Source organism: Miniopterus natalensis, chromosome 9, assembly GCF_054644295.1.
Source record: "Miniopterus natalensis isolate mMinNat1 chromosome 9, mMinNat1.hap1, whole genome shotgun sequence".
NCBI classification, from domain to species: Eukaryota; Metazoa; Chordata; class Mammalia; order Chiroptera; family Miniopteridae; genus Miniopterus; species Miniopterus natalensis.
This window is the reverse complement of record NC_142089.1, coordinates 30,130,536-30,145,621: the sequence shown is the minus strand read 5'-3', so window position 1 is coordinate 30,145,621 and position 15,086 is coordinate 30,130,536. Positions and strand designations below refer to the sequence as shown.

General features: G+C 39.2%; 1 protein-coding gene across 3 annotated transcripts in view; it reads right to left on the bottom strand.

Moving 5' to 3' along the window:
• OSBPL9 (oxysterol binding protein like 9) overlaps positions 1-14,784 on the bottom strand; it is a 102,154-nt gene extending 87,370 nt beyond the window's left edge. For 2 of the 3 annotated variants that reach the window (XM_087820426.1, XM_087820427.1), the window contains exon 1: positions 14,620-14,784. In XM_087820426.1, the coding sequence (XP_087676552.1) occupies positions 14,620-14,784 (165 nt within the window). The remainder of the gene's footprint in view (positions 1-14,619) is intronic. The other variant, XM_087820429.1, reaches the window with a different exon arrangement.
• Positions 14,785-15,086: the final 302 nt, after the last annotated feature.

Sequence of the window (15,086 nt, the reverse complement as noted above, 5' to 3'; positions counted from 1 at the left end):
TGTTTCTCATATTTTAGTGAATCTGAGAATCACTTGCAAGGCTAAGAATCACCTGGGGGGTTTAAGAATCACTCCCACATGATTCTGATTCAGGCAGATAGAGGACCACATTTTGAGGAACATTACTTTAGCTTATCTCTTTGCAATTCCCCAAATGGGTAACATTTTTTGCTGCTGAGATTTTTCATCCAATAGTTCCTCAGCTTGGAATATCCTTGACCCTGATTTTTTCTGCCTTGCTGTCATTGGTCATGTATGTGCCTTACTTCTGACTGGTTTGGATTCCCATCCCTGAGCTCCCAGAGTCTTCTGTGTGGTCCCCTGTTGTGACCTGCATCATCCTGTGCTATAACAGCTAGTTAACTTGTCTGACTCACCCATTAAAACTGCACATTCCTTAAAGGGTAGGAATTGTATCTGGCCTATGCTTCAGAACAGTGTCTGCAACACATTAGGTGCTCAAAAAGTATTTACTGATGAAACATTGCTTACCCTTTGTCTCTCCTGCTAGCCTGAGCCAAGCAAAAGTTATGTTCTGCACCATAAGCCCTATGGTAACATTCAGTAAATATTCCTAAAAAGTAGTGGTTTGTAATAAAATAAAATGAAACCTTAAATAATCAAAGTTTTTCGAACATTTAATACCTCAACAACTGGTACTTTTCTGTACTTCCCTACGTAAGAAAGAAGTAAAAGAAGCCAAAATCATGGAGTTAGGTTTTAAAGAACTGTCTCACTTTAAACCATAGATGCCCTACATCCAAAGTACAGAGCCACAGGCTAACTTCCAGCTATAAGATAACTAAGTTCTAGGAATTTAATGTACCATTGTGACTATAGTTAACAATATTGTACTTGGAAAGCGGGTAAGAGAGTAGATCTTAAAAGTTCTACACACACACACACACACACACACACACACACACACACACACACGATAACTATGTGGGGTGATGGATATGTTAACCAACCTTATTGTGGTATGCATTTGGCAATATATGTATATGTATATCAAATCATTACATTGTATAACTTAAACTTACACAATGTCACATATCAGTTATATCTCAATAAAGCTGGAAAAAATAATACAGTATTTCTTGGGGGATATTTGCAGGTCTGTACATAAAGATCTGATTATCCTTCTCATCGACTGCAGTACCTTCTATGAACACAGAACAGTGATTTTCAACCAGTGTGCTGCAAGAGGCACACTGGTGTATCTCAAGAATTTTAAAAACATGCAATATCTGACTATTTAGTCTGGAGCACTGACCTCTTTTCCCTTAGATTGCCAAGTTAAAAATCGGCCAAAAAAATTTTTTTTGGTGTGCCACAGAATTTTAGTAATTAGTTTATGTGTGCCATGAGATGAAAAAGGTTGAAAATCACTGAATTAAATCAATGGAATATAATTAGAAGTGTAGAAATAAACTCATACAGTTTTGGTCAATTGATTTTGACAAGGATGCCAAGAGCATTAGAATAGGCTTTCCAACAAAGGGTGCTGATACAACTGGATATACCCATATGAAAAGAATGAAGTTGGGCCCCTATTCTACATCATCTAAATCCATTAAACTACTAATAATAAGCTAAAACTATTAGACTCTTAGAAGAAAACACAGGTATAAATCTTTGTGATCTTGAATTAGGCAATGGTTTCTTAGCTATGACGCCAAACACACAAGCAAACAAAAGAAAAAATACAGCTGACCCTTGAACAGTAGAGATTTGAACTGTGAGAGTCCACTTATACACGCAAACCTGTATTGTTCAAAGGTCAACTGCATTTTCAGTCCTCAGGAATCTGCATATGTGGAAAGCCAACTTAAGTTACATGCTGAGGGCCCACTTAAGTTATTGGGGATTTTGACTGCACGGTGCTTGGCACCACTAACCCCCTTATTGTTCAAGGGCCAACTGTAAATAAAATAAACATTATCAAGCTTAAAAACATTTATGCTTTAAAGGATACTATCAAGAAAGTGAAAAGATAAACTGTGGAATGGAAGAAAATATTTGCAAATAGTATCCAGAATATATAAAGAACTCTTACAACTCAACAATAAAGACAAATAACCCAGTTTAAAAATGGGCAAAAGATTTGCATAGACACGTCTCCTAAGAAAGCCAAATTGGCAAAACAATTTTAGCTGGTGATAGTGTCATAAAGAAAATTAAGTAGAGTGATGATCAGAAAGTTGTTGTGGGGGAGAGGGGTTCTACTTTAACTTAGATGACTTTGGAAGACTCTGAGGAGTTGATATCTGAGCTGAGATTTGAATTAAAGGAGCCAGCCAAGTGAAGAATCTCAGAGGGAAAGTTCCAAGCAGAAGGAATAGCAGGAAATGATTCATTAGTAGGCTTGCTCTCCCATTCTCAGCAAGGGCTATTTCAAATTTGCCCCACTCACCCGCCAGGCACACTCTCCTTCAGCACATTTCCACTTGGTTTTCTCACGAGCATTTCAAACTCAACATGTCTAAAACTAACTCATGATTTTTTCTTTCAACTCCTATCTCTCTTCCATCCAAAGTTTCCTCATTTTTGTCTCCTAAAATCTCTCAAATCCTTCCATTTAACTCCACTATCCTATCCAATTCCAGACCTCTACAATCTATCCCCTATGCTGTATCACATCACCTTCTACCTCTCTCTAACCACTGCTCTCCTCCAATCTTTCTCCACAGTAGCGAGGGGAGTCTTTTCGAAACATAAATCTAAGGTCACTGCCTTGATTAAAAAACAAAACAAACAAATAAGCAACAATAACAACAAAACTAGTTTGATGGCTCTACATTGATTGCTCTTAGGATAAAAACCAAATTTCTTAATTTACCCTCTACAGAGACCCTGCGTGGCCTGGCTCTAGCAAACCTCTAAAGTCCCCACCATCCTGGTGCCCCAGCCTTTCCTTCCCTGAACCAGCCAAATCACTTTCTGGGCTTAGGACTTTTACATGGACTGTTCCCACTGCCTGAAGTGCCTTTTCTCATCTACCTTTACTTCCTTAACCAGCTAATTCCTACTCATCCCTCATTTCCCCAAGAAGGGAAATTTTATCTAAACGCCTAAACTAGAAACCCACCAGTCCCACCACCTGCATAATATTCTCTTATAACACCCTTTTCCTTTATAGCTCTGTGGGGGGAGAGGGGAGCTTCCCTGGATTTCTCAACAGTCCTCCAACATTCCACATACCATAAGGATTAGATCTGTTGTCTTCCCCAACCTGAAAGGATAATAAAAATTTTTATTTCCCAGAGAAGGCCAAAAGGTTACAGACTGAATAGGTCCCTAGGCTAAGTCCCCAAGGTGAACAGAAGAGGGGAGTGCCTATCTTCCTAGGTATTTATATGTCCCTACGCCAAAATGAAGCCCCAGAACTTGGAAAGTTCTCTAGGTTGTAAAAGCAGAGACCCAGGAGGCTATCTGGCTCCAAGAGATTTTCTGCATACTAAAGGGGTGGAGTTAGGATTTAGGCTCATTATCTTTCTAAGGAAATTCTTTCAGAGATGAGGGGAACAATGACCTCTTTCCCCTTAAAAGCACAGAAATACCATTTTTCTTCATAGCACACCTGCAGGACAACTGACCTGGTTCTTATGGTGTTGCCCTCGCAGTAAGGACTAGGGCAGAGGCAGCCCAACATACTTATTATGAAATCTGTCTCTGATCCAGAATACTTTGCGTGTGCATTTGGGATAAAATTAATAAAAATAAATATTTAAAAGCCCATCAAGTACTTAAACTATAATTAACCAATTCTAAAATTACTTCTTTAATGTTCACCATCTCTGCTAGCCTGTAAATTCTAGGAGAATAACAACACAGTATACAGTAAAGACTCAAAAAATATTTGGTGAATGAATGGATAGACAGGATACCAGTAAGTGCAGACAACCATCTTAAATTTACTTTGCCAAAATTAATTTCACTAACTATTCTGGAATGTCCCTTTCTTAGGCTCAGTTAATGTGAGGGACAATAGAGATGCATACTATCTCTCTCACTCCAAACCCTTCCGCCACCAGCACCACACGTGTATACACTCCCAATGACCACGTGAGGAAAGAGGACAGAAGCCCAGCAGACTAACAAAGTACAAAGCATATTAAGTATTATCCACGTGCTAATTAAAAGTAAACAAACATCACCTCCGACACAAGGTACACTTGTGATTATAATCTCTAAAGTTCATGAGGAAGTTATCAATGAAGCATCAATAAATAACAATGAAGGAGAAAATAATGTAACTTCAACTTCAAGCTGCTTTAACAGATCAATAATCACTGAAAGATGCTATTGAGTTTTATTTTTAAATAAGCCGTCTGTTTTATCATCCTGGAGGGGGGAAGGGGAGAAATTTCTTCTTTCATCTGAGAATTACTGAAGCATGCAAAAATTGTATGGTAACATGGGGTTTAAAACTGGTTGTGAAATTAGTATTTGGAAACTAGCTTAACAACAAAAAAACTTTTTTTTTAAGTCCCCAAGTCAGAATGGCATGAAGACAACGATGACCTGCGTTCTCAAGGGAAGAGTACATAATCTTGATTCATAGAGTGGTCTGCCTATTCTGCCCATTTCTTAAGTACTTAGGAAAAGGTTATTTTAAGGACACTGAGAATACTGAGCTGAATGTCAGTCTTAAGTCTGTCTAATGTGTAACTGCTTTTCACAGAGGGGTTTAAACAGTCTGGTAGAGCCTCTTAATTGTCACATTCTGGCTATATTCAATTACTTTAGATGAACTTCAGTATACCACACGAAAAACATCTTCTGAAAGGATGGCTACGTATATTTCAAAGTAATTTAAATTAAGAACAGGTCAAAATATTCTCCACTTAGGCTTCATACTCATATGAAATCTCTCATTTAAATGTGCAAAATTATTTCAATGTCCCAAGCATATGTTTAATACAATTTTTTAAGGGAGTACAATCGCTAGAAGAAAGTACTAAAAAAAAAAAAAAAAAAAGTGTACCCAGAGAATATGTAACTTATCATATAAACAGTACAATTTAATGAAATAACGCGCATTGTGATGTGAGAGAGGTAAGAATTTGAATTCCAGTCCCGTAAATTACTAGCAGTAGCACTGTGACCTTGGGCAAGTCACTTAAGCTCCCTGAGCTATAGTGTCCTCATTTATAAAATTGAGATATCACTTACTGTCATAGGATCATTTTAAGTACAGAGTTAATACAAGTAAATAACTTAGCACAGCACCTAGCATATAATGGGCACAAAGTTTACCCCCACTTCCTTGCTTCTACTTAAATATAGCAAACAGATCTGAATCCATTTTCTCTAAACCTAAGCTAACCCTATTTCCAACAAGACATACTCTCCTGTCATTAACTTGGTCCCCTCTACACATACTACATACACTACACACACACACACCCCCACCCCAATCTGTCTTAGTAATAATACACAGCCCCTACAAAAAAACAAACAACAAAATAAAACAAAACCATCTATTTTCCCTCCATCATGCTCACACACTTCCTTGGTGGACCCTTTCTTAATCTAGCACCCATGCTCAGGTACAATTTATCACATTCTCAATTTATGGAGTTTGCCATTGCACTAGTTATTATAGTGTATTATAATTATTTGTATGTCTATTCTCCTTGTCAGACAGTGGGCTTAATTATCTTTGTATTATTATCATCATGCTATCTTCCAGAACCTAATTAATGGCTGAAACTTAGAGAAGATATTTGATGTTTGCTGAATGATGAGCCCCAGTCTCCTTTCCCAGGCATCCCACTCATTCAACAAACATAATTCACTTGAAATACACCCATTCATTTCCAGTTAAGGCTATTTAACAATCTGAGTGAAACGGGAAACTTTTTTCCATTTCTGATACCTTTCTACCACCTTTAAACAGATTTTTACAACTGTATTTAAAAATATAACCAAAAAACAATTAGAGAGCAATAATAATCTCTAATAATGTAAGCACTAAATCAAAAGAAACTTAGCACCAAAGTAACCACTTAATTGTATCTTAGTTATAACTACTTAATTGTATCTCCAACAAGATTATAAACTTTTAAAGATTAGGTCAGTATATTCCTAGCATATATGAAGTACTCATAAGTATCTTAACAAATTAACTCACAAAATCTATCTTGGTGCTGGTATATAGTGCCATTAATGAAAATTTGTTTAATCGGAAATATAACTATGGATTTACTCAGTTTCACAAAGCAACTACATCTGGAAAAGTTCTGCCCAAACATATTCAAAACTCATTAGGGAAGATCAGCTGGCCATTTAAACTAATTCTACAATCCTTTTATAAAGCAAAGAATGCCTCCCTACACTTGCTATATAAAGACACTTAAGTTTTTATTTGAATGTTAATTTTACTTTGGCTAAAACTAAATCTGTATTAAAAATCAAGCAAGGCCCAGGCCGGGTATCTCAGCTGGTTAGAGTGTCTTCCTATCCACCCAGGTTGCAGATTCAATCCAGGTCAGGGCACATACAAGAAACCACCAATGAATGAATGCATCAATAAGAGGAACAACAGTTGATGTCTCTCTCTCTTTCTCTCTCTCAAATCAATAAATTAAAAAAAAAAAAAAGATCGAGCAAGAATCTCATCTGGCCCTGGCCAGTGTGGCTCAGTTGGAAAGGTTGGGGGTTCAATCCCCAGCCAGGGAAGGCAACCAATTGATGCTCTCTCTCACAATAAAGTAAATAAAAAGGAACACAACTAATTGGGCTGGCTATTTGTTTTTCCCTATGAGCAGTAAAAGGTATTCAATTCTTAACCTAAATCACTAGCTTTGATTGGGATTATATAACTATTTGAAAATCTAATCCTATGACAATTGCCACATATAGGAGTGACATATTTAAGAACAATTCTACTTTCTGTCCTTCCACAAATTATTACCATCAACAAAACTGCTAGCAAGAGAAATAAGAACTGACTGCTTGACTGATGAGCACACTAAGCAAAAGATCTCACATAGGGGATATATGCTCGACAGGTTGAATGATTAAACAAAAGCCATTGCTGCTAATATAAGCTCAATCAAGTTTTACATAAATCATGGAAATGTACATATTTGCTATTAATTTATTCTGCAAAACTTACAAGTCTGTGTAAGCAACAATTCCAAAACAGCCTTCTGCTTCTCATCTCTAAGCCTTGTTTGAAGGACCTGGGACATCCTTCCATTCACTATGAGAACAATGTGCCACACTGTAGGGCTTGGAGATTATAATGCTCAGTACTACCATCAAAGAGTTCATAAGCTTGCTGTACAGATAAAGAATGTACTAGAGACACAGATAATTATAACATGTAAAATGATTAAATGCCCAAAAGATTTATATAAGCAAAGCCCAAAAGTACTAGAACACGGAAAAATCAAGTTTGAATAGAGTATTCAAGGAAAACAAAAGATATAAAATGTCCACATACTTCTTCGCACTGATAATACTATTTTAGGAGGTTTCTGTTTTCTTTTCAGGGCATTTAGATTAGATAATTTTTCTTTTGTTCCTTTACAATTCTAAAGCTATTTTATTACATTTAGACTATGAATATGCACCATGTCATTTAATAAGAATCACATTTGATATAGTCATGAACACTTTATTTAGAAAAGTATAAATTTGCTTTTAATTGTTTGATGGGAGTGGTGCTGATATCTTTCTAGGAGAATCAGAGACTAGCTCTTTTACATCTTTACAAGAGAAATACATATACTTAAGCTCTTCAGAAACCTAAAGTGCAAAAACTAGATGGCAGATTTCTGGTTACCTTCTAGATACTGCTAAGGACTGTCAAACAACACTTAAATGTGTTTTGACTACTAGTGGTTTTAAAATGCAAATTCATTATGAGTCTTCCCGTCAGTATGTAATAGCAAAGAACACATGGCTTCTCTAATGATTATTTTTATGAAGAATACCTTGAGTAGTCCTGGTAACTCACCAAGTCACTGTTTCTACCTCTCTCTCCAAAATGTTAGAAAAGCAATACAAATCAAGAGAGTTAAACATTTACTGGTAATGACTAAACAAAGCATATTTTGTAAAACCTCAACTAGTTCCGTTTACCAACATGATTAACCTTTAACAGTTTCCTAGTTATACCTTTTCTAGTTCCCAAGGCCGCTGATGTAAATCCTGACTGCATTCCTTAAATCCTGACTCTGCCCTCATTTTTAACTCAGACCTTGCTTCCCATCCTTACATTTAAGCATACTCCTATTTCAGAAGCCCTTTCCCTCAATTCCATAATCTTCTCTGCCTCTTTCACAGTCAAATGCCTTGACGAATCTAAAAATGTCTTGAGTTTCTCTACTTCTTATCTCTCCTATTTACTCTTCAAACTACCCCAATCTGCCTTTCACACCCACTGCTCCATAGAAACTGCTCTCACTGAGGGCATCAATGATGTTCAAACTGACCAATCCAATGGGTATTTTTAAGACTTTATCTAGTCAATCTTCTCATCAATATTCAAGGCAACTCACTATTCCCACTTGATTGCCACATTCTTCTGTTGTTGTTAGTTGTTTTCTTATATCTCTGGCTGTCCTTTTTCACTCTTCTGTGCAGGCTTTTCCCCCCTGACAATCCCTTAAATGTGTCTGTGATGATCTAAAATCTGTCCACAAATTCTGACATTCCTTTCAAAAAGTAGAGTCTAATTCCCCTCCCTATGCCTAAAATTCCCATCCCCATGAGCCTCAGCTGAACTTAGTAATTCATTGCTAATGAACAGAATGACTAAACTAAGTCATAAGGCAGAAGTGATGTTCTCAGATTGGGTCATAAGAGGCACTAGAGCCCGGCCGCCATGGCTCAGCGGTTGAGCATCGACCTATGATCCAGGAGGTGGAGGTTCAATTCCTGGTCAGGGCACATGCCCGGGTTGTGGGCTGGATCCCCAGCAGGAGAGAGCCGATCAATGACTCTAGTGTTGATGTTTCTATCTCTCTCTCTCTCCCTTCCACTCTCCGAAATCAATAAAAACATAAATAAACAAACAAACAAATAAATAAAATAGGTGGCACTGTAGCTTACTCCTTGCTCTAACTTGGATTGCTCTGCTACCTCTGGGTGAAGCCAATGCACTGTCATGATGACACTCAATGGAAAGGCTAGCTGGTGAGGAACTGAGGCCAACTTCCAACAGCCAGCAACGAACTGAGGCTTTCTGTCAACAGCTGTGAGAGTGAGTCATCTTGGAAGCAGATCCTCCAGCTTCAATCAACTGTTTCAGATGACTGCAACCCTAGCCAATGTCCTTTGATTGCAACTTCATGAGAGACCCTGAGGCAGACCCACCTAAGTCACTCCAAATTCTCAGCCACTGAAACTATGAGATAATAAATGTTTGCTGTTTTAAGTTGCTAAGTTTTGAGGTAATTTGTTACAAAGCAACAGATAATGAAACCAATGATGTTTCTTAGCATCCTGTCCAAAGGTCTTTATTATTCTCACGCTCAACTCTCTGTATATGTAAAGTTAGTATTGTCTATAACCCAGATATTTTCCTAAATTCCAGACCATATGACATCTTCTCATCAATTTCAACATGACCCAAAACAACCACCTTTCTCCCCCAACCTGTTCTTCCTACCTTCCCTATCAACATGCATCCAGGTAAAATCTAAAACCTGGATTTCATCAGACTCTTCCTTCCCTTTCAGTCACATCCAATCAATCACTAAGGCCTATAAATATCTGATTATTTCTCTGTAATGACAGTATTTAAATATAAACGTCATCTGAACCTATTAATCAATTTTAAAATCAGAGAGACAACCAGACATAACGTGCTACTTGATGTAACATGTTCCACCTACAAAGTATTCTTTCCCAAAAGAAAAAAAAACCTGAATTTGATTAAGCTTCTAGCTCTAGGAAATACAGAGGACAAAGGAACATGTTTATACATACCACAAAGATGCTACCAACAAAATCACAATGTGGACAATTCTACATTCTGAGAACAAATGATCTGGTTTCTTCAACAAATAAATGGCAAAGAAAAAAGAGGGAAGGAGGACCTACATATTAAAAGAGGCCCAATTTTATGTGCGGATCTTGTTTGAAAACCTGACTCAAGCCCACTGGTAAGGACAGATGTTTGAGACAGTCAAGGAAATTGAACACTGACTGGATACTTGACAATATTATTATTAATAGTTATAATAATGGCACTGTAATAACATTTTTTAAAAGAGACCTTAATTTTTTTAAAATGTTTTTATTGATTTCAGAGAAAGGGAGAGGGAGAGAGAGAGAGAAACATCAATGATGAGAGGGAGTCATTGATCAACTGCCTCCTGCACACCCCCCACTGGGGATCGAGCCCAAAACTGGGCATGTGCCCTGACCAGGAATGGAACCAAGATCAAAGATCAACCACTAAGCCATGACAGCCGGGTGAGAGAGAACCTTAATTTTTAGTAATACATACGGAAAATTCACAAATGAAATGATAGGCATCTGCTTTAAAATAATCAATTGGGGAATGAAGAATTGATGGGAGTATTAATAAAACAAGATTAGCCATATGTTGCTAATTATATAAACTGGATAACAGGAATTCATTTCACTATCCTCTTTTATGTATGTTTGAAATTTTCTATTAAAAAAAGGTTTTTCCTATAATAAAAAGTGTTTACAACACTTAAATGACTGTCCTAAAGGCAAAGTTCAAATTCCTTAGCATGGTTTACCAAGAAAGTCTGTCACTATATGGCCCCCATTAACCTCTCCAGTTCATCTCACAATAGCCCACCACAGCCCACGCAACAGGATAGACAAGCTCCTGACTGTTGCCTCCTCCAAAATCATTACCTCCATCTCAAGCAGTTTAAACTTCTCTCTCTGCTCACATGGCTAACCCCTACTCATCATTAAGGCCCAGCAAACCTGTTTCTTCTAGGAAACCTTTCCTGATCCTCCAAGACCGCATCAAGTAACCAGTCTATGTACCCCCCAAACATATTATGCTTCTCCTATCACAGCTCTTACTTGCTGCATCCCCTAGTAGAATCTTGGTATTATGAAGGCATGGACAATGTCCATCTTATTTACCATTTTAACCCCTCTTCCTAGCATAGTGCCTAGCACACAGGAGGTACTCAATAAACATTCGATAAATTTACAAAAGGCATGACCCCTCCACTTTCCAACTCCTCACATTTCTACATCTCCCTCAATTTTCCTTCTTTTCCCATCATCCTTCCTGATCATGATTCACATAAATGGCTTTTCACACAGCATTCCCAAATGTATATCCTTAGCCCTCCCTGGGCATCTCACCTAATAAAAATTCAACTAACGAATTCTGTGCTATAATCTAACAGATCTTTATCTCCAGGCCTGACCTATGGCTCCAAGTATCTTCTGGACTCAATCTTCTGTTCTCTCCCAAAACACACCTTTACACTACAACTGCTGGAAAATTCTCATATCTTCTTAATAATGGTGATGTTCTCAAGCTTCTCAATTTGCATATACTTCCACTGCCTGGAATGCCCTTCTCTTCTACCTTTAAGTCTAGGCTCAAATGTCCCTCTAGCCTTTTCCAGGCAATGTTCCTACAGCAGTCGAGTCTTATTTCTATTACAGAATTTATCATATTGCTTTGAAAGTGTGTGTAGGTGTCTGCTCTGCTAGATTGTGTGTTCCTAAACAGAAGGGGCTCTCTCTCCTTCATGCTTGCACCTCCAGCATATAAAGTACAATGCGTATTACAAAGTCTGCCCCCCAAAATACTTCCTGAATGAATTAACAGACTGAGCTAGAGCTGAAAAGACTGCCTAAAACTACTTTCCTAAAGGAGGTAATCAGTGTCTCTGTTCCTCTACTGGGCAGAGTAATAATATATTAAGCTCTTTTTTAAAATTTGAAAATGCACAGGTTAAGAAAACAAAACAAATATAAAGTAAAAAGACCATCCATTCCCAGAGGATAGGTTTGGGTTTGGGTCTAGGGGCAGGCCCAGAGAATAAGGTCCAGGCTGAGGTAAGCTTTAGGTGAATCTATTCAATTCACAGCAATTTCAGTGATCCTAACCCAACCCTGAGATTATCCCAATATCAACTTTCAGTACAGGCCAACTCTAAAGCAAGACCAATCTAGTTTAGTTAATCTAATAGATCTTTATCTCCAGGCCTGACCTACCTATGGCTCCAAATGGCCACCCTAGAACAAACCTACAGCCAGAGCCAGACAAGAACCCAATTGATTTTTGAAACAAGGAACAGAGTGACTTGCTATTTACTGCTCTGCTTAAAAGGCTGTGCAACTAATTCTGATACTCTTCCCGGAAGATGTTGCTCCAAGTTATCAGCCACATGCAAATCATTCAAATGTGCCTTCAAATCTTTCAGAATACTAATGTACTGAAACAATGTCCAAGTGTACAGAGCTCACTGCCAACCTTCAACAGGTCTCCTCCTTTATCTTTAAGTGAATACTTATCTTTTCCCCATGTTTATACTGGACCTCCTTTAATCAGGGATTGGGTACTATTTTATTTTCACAGGATGATTTTAATTTACAATTTTTCTCTGCTGTTTCTCTGCAAGCAAATACTTCAACACGGAAGAACTGGAAAAGAAAAGGAAAAAAAAACCCTTCTAAATAGCCATTAGTGAGAAATATGATATCTCCTTCTGCTGGCAAGGACAACGTTTTAATAGAATCTAGTCTCAGAAGGGAAGCTAAGTATTTGTGTGGGAATGGGGGTGAGGGGGGAATCTATTAAAAAAACTGTATTTAGTCAGTAAGACAAGGAGAAATTTGTCAAGGTATTTAAAAACTAAAAGGGCAAGGAGGCAGAAAAAGTCTACACTGAAGGAAGAAAAACAGGAAAAAAGAAAACTGTTTGGGCTAAGAGCTCCCAAAAAACCCAGTTTGAGGACTCTTTAGTATAACCCCACATGCAGACCCAAACAAATTTGGGATTTGCAGAGTAACTTAATTCCATAGTGCCGGTCATTGGAATTTACTCTACCTTGAATAGGCTGGAAAGGTTCCATGGGATTTTCTGATTATCACGTCTACTGAAAATCAATATAATCCCAGAGTTGGCTACCTAATGATAATCTTGAACAATATGTTTAAATCTCATTCAGGTTTGGTCTTTTTTTCCCTTTAAAAATTATATAGAGAAAGGAAGTCGATATTTGAAAGATGTTGAAAATTTCTACTCCTGCAGGCTTGCCTTTAGTAACTCACAGCTTGCCCTTTCCTCCTTCCCGTTGTGAAAGTGAAGTTCAGTGGAAAAAGTCAGAAAGCCAAGGTTTTGGAACCCTGGTTACACCACTTACTGCTAGCTCTTGGATCTTGAGCAAATTACTCAGATTCTAAAACTGTAAAAGGAGGAAGTAAATTGGAGATAATACATACCTACCTTGCAGAGTTATTGTTAGTAAAATGAAGGGAACCATTAGACTAGAATATAAACTCCAAAGAGGAATGGTGAATGTCATGAACTCTGTTGATCTCTGCTCACATACACAACAGCGTGCACACCCACCCACACATACGTAGCCTAAAGTAATAATAATTAACATATAGTGGGAGAGAGCTCAATAAATAACTTTTAAATGAACGAATAAATACAAGTGTCCCCATTTATCTCATCAACACTTATCCTTCTTCCATAATGATACTTTTTTGTCCCTTGTCTTCTATTACTTTCTAAAGCCTTCAGGGCATTCTTTTTTGTCCTAAGTGGTTTCCTCCCTCTCATTAGCTATTCTTAACTAGACACCATTCAGAGAAAGTATCTTTGGAAATAATTTTTCTTAATACCACCCACGTTCCATTTCTAATGCGATGGCGGTGGAGGGGGTAGTTAGAACATAAGATTCACAGCAATTCAAGCGCTTGCACACGGCCACTGATTCGTGTTTAACGACAGTCAAGTCGTGAACTCAGCCCTCCTCAGGATATAACTTTCAGGAGACACCGCACCATCCATTCTCTTCGCTAACAAGAGACTGCTGGAAATCCTCGGCTCTCAAAAGTTAAGGCGTCGGTTCCACTCGCCTCCCGCTGACTAGAAGAGTGCGTCCTATGAACGAAACACTCAACCTGGGCAGACGGGAGGGATTTCAGGCCCCTACGTGCTGCCCGAGGGCGGGTCACCTACGGACCTGGCCACGCAGCTCTCTTCAGTGCCCGGAGAGAAGCTAAGGGGCGCGGCAGACCACAGGGCCTGGGGGGACGGTGTCAAGTCCATGACAACGTGGGGACACGGCACGGACCGCTCCGCCGGACCCTGTAAACCACGACTGCCAGCACCCTCACCGCCCAACTACAACCCCGCTGGACCCCACCGCCTCCTAATACCCCACTGAAAAACTAACACGGCTTGCCCCTCAACCCATAAATCAGACAGCCACTGCCTACTTATTGGCTGCACCAGCATCTCCTTCACCCTCATTGGCTATCCCGGACGTAAGACCCTCCTCTCCGAGGAAACCCTCGCGTACGGCGGCACCCCCAGCCTAGCAACCTCAACCCCGCTACCCAAAAGCCCGGCCCCCCTCCACCCAGGGATAGCGACCCGCGAGAAGCTCGGCGTTTCGCCGCGCGAGGACTCACCGTGTAGTAGGAGAGCAGCCCCGCATTGTAGTCCAGCACGAACCAACGGTACTGCCAGCCCTTCATCACGTTAGTCCATTTGCTCAGCGGCCCCTCCATGATAGACGCCATCTTGGGAGCCGCCAATGACAACAAACGGCCTGACGTCACTCTCCTATAAGGCATTCACCAGGCGGGGGGCGGGGCCGCTGCGGGCAGGGGCGGGGCCGGAGAGGGCGGGGCTAGCGGCTGCTGCCTCACGTGGACTAGCCAACTCTCGCTTTCAGCTATCAGCTCAAACACGCTTGCTTTGGGCGCCTGTTGTGTGTAGAACCCCATGCCCGAGATGTGACAAATGCAGGCGTGAATACTGCTGTTATTATTTATTACAAGAATTAATTCTACTAGCCATGATGATACCTTACACTTCCAAAAGATTTAACATCTGGCCTTTCATTTATGCATTCATTACTCAAACCCATTCATTT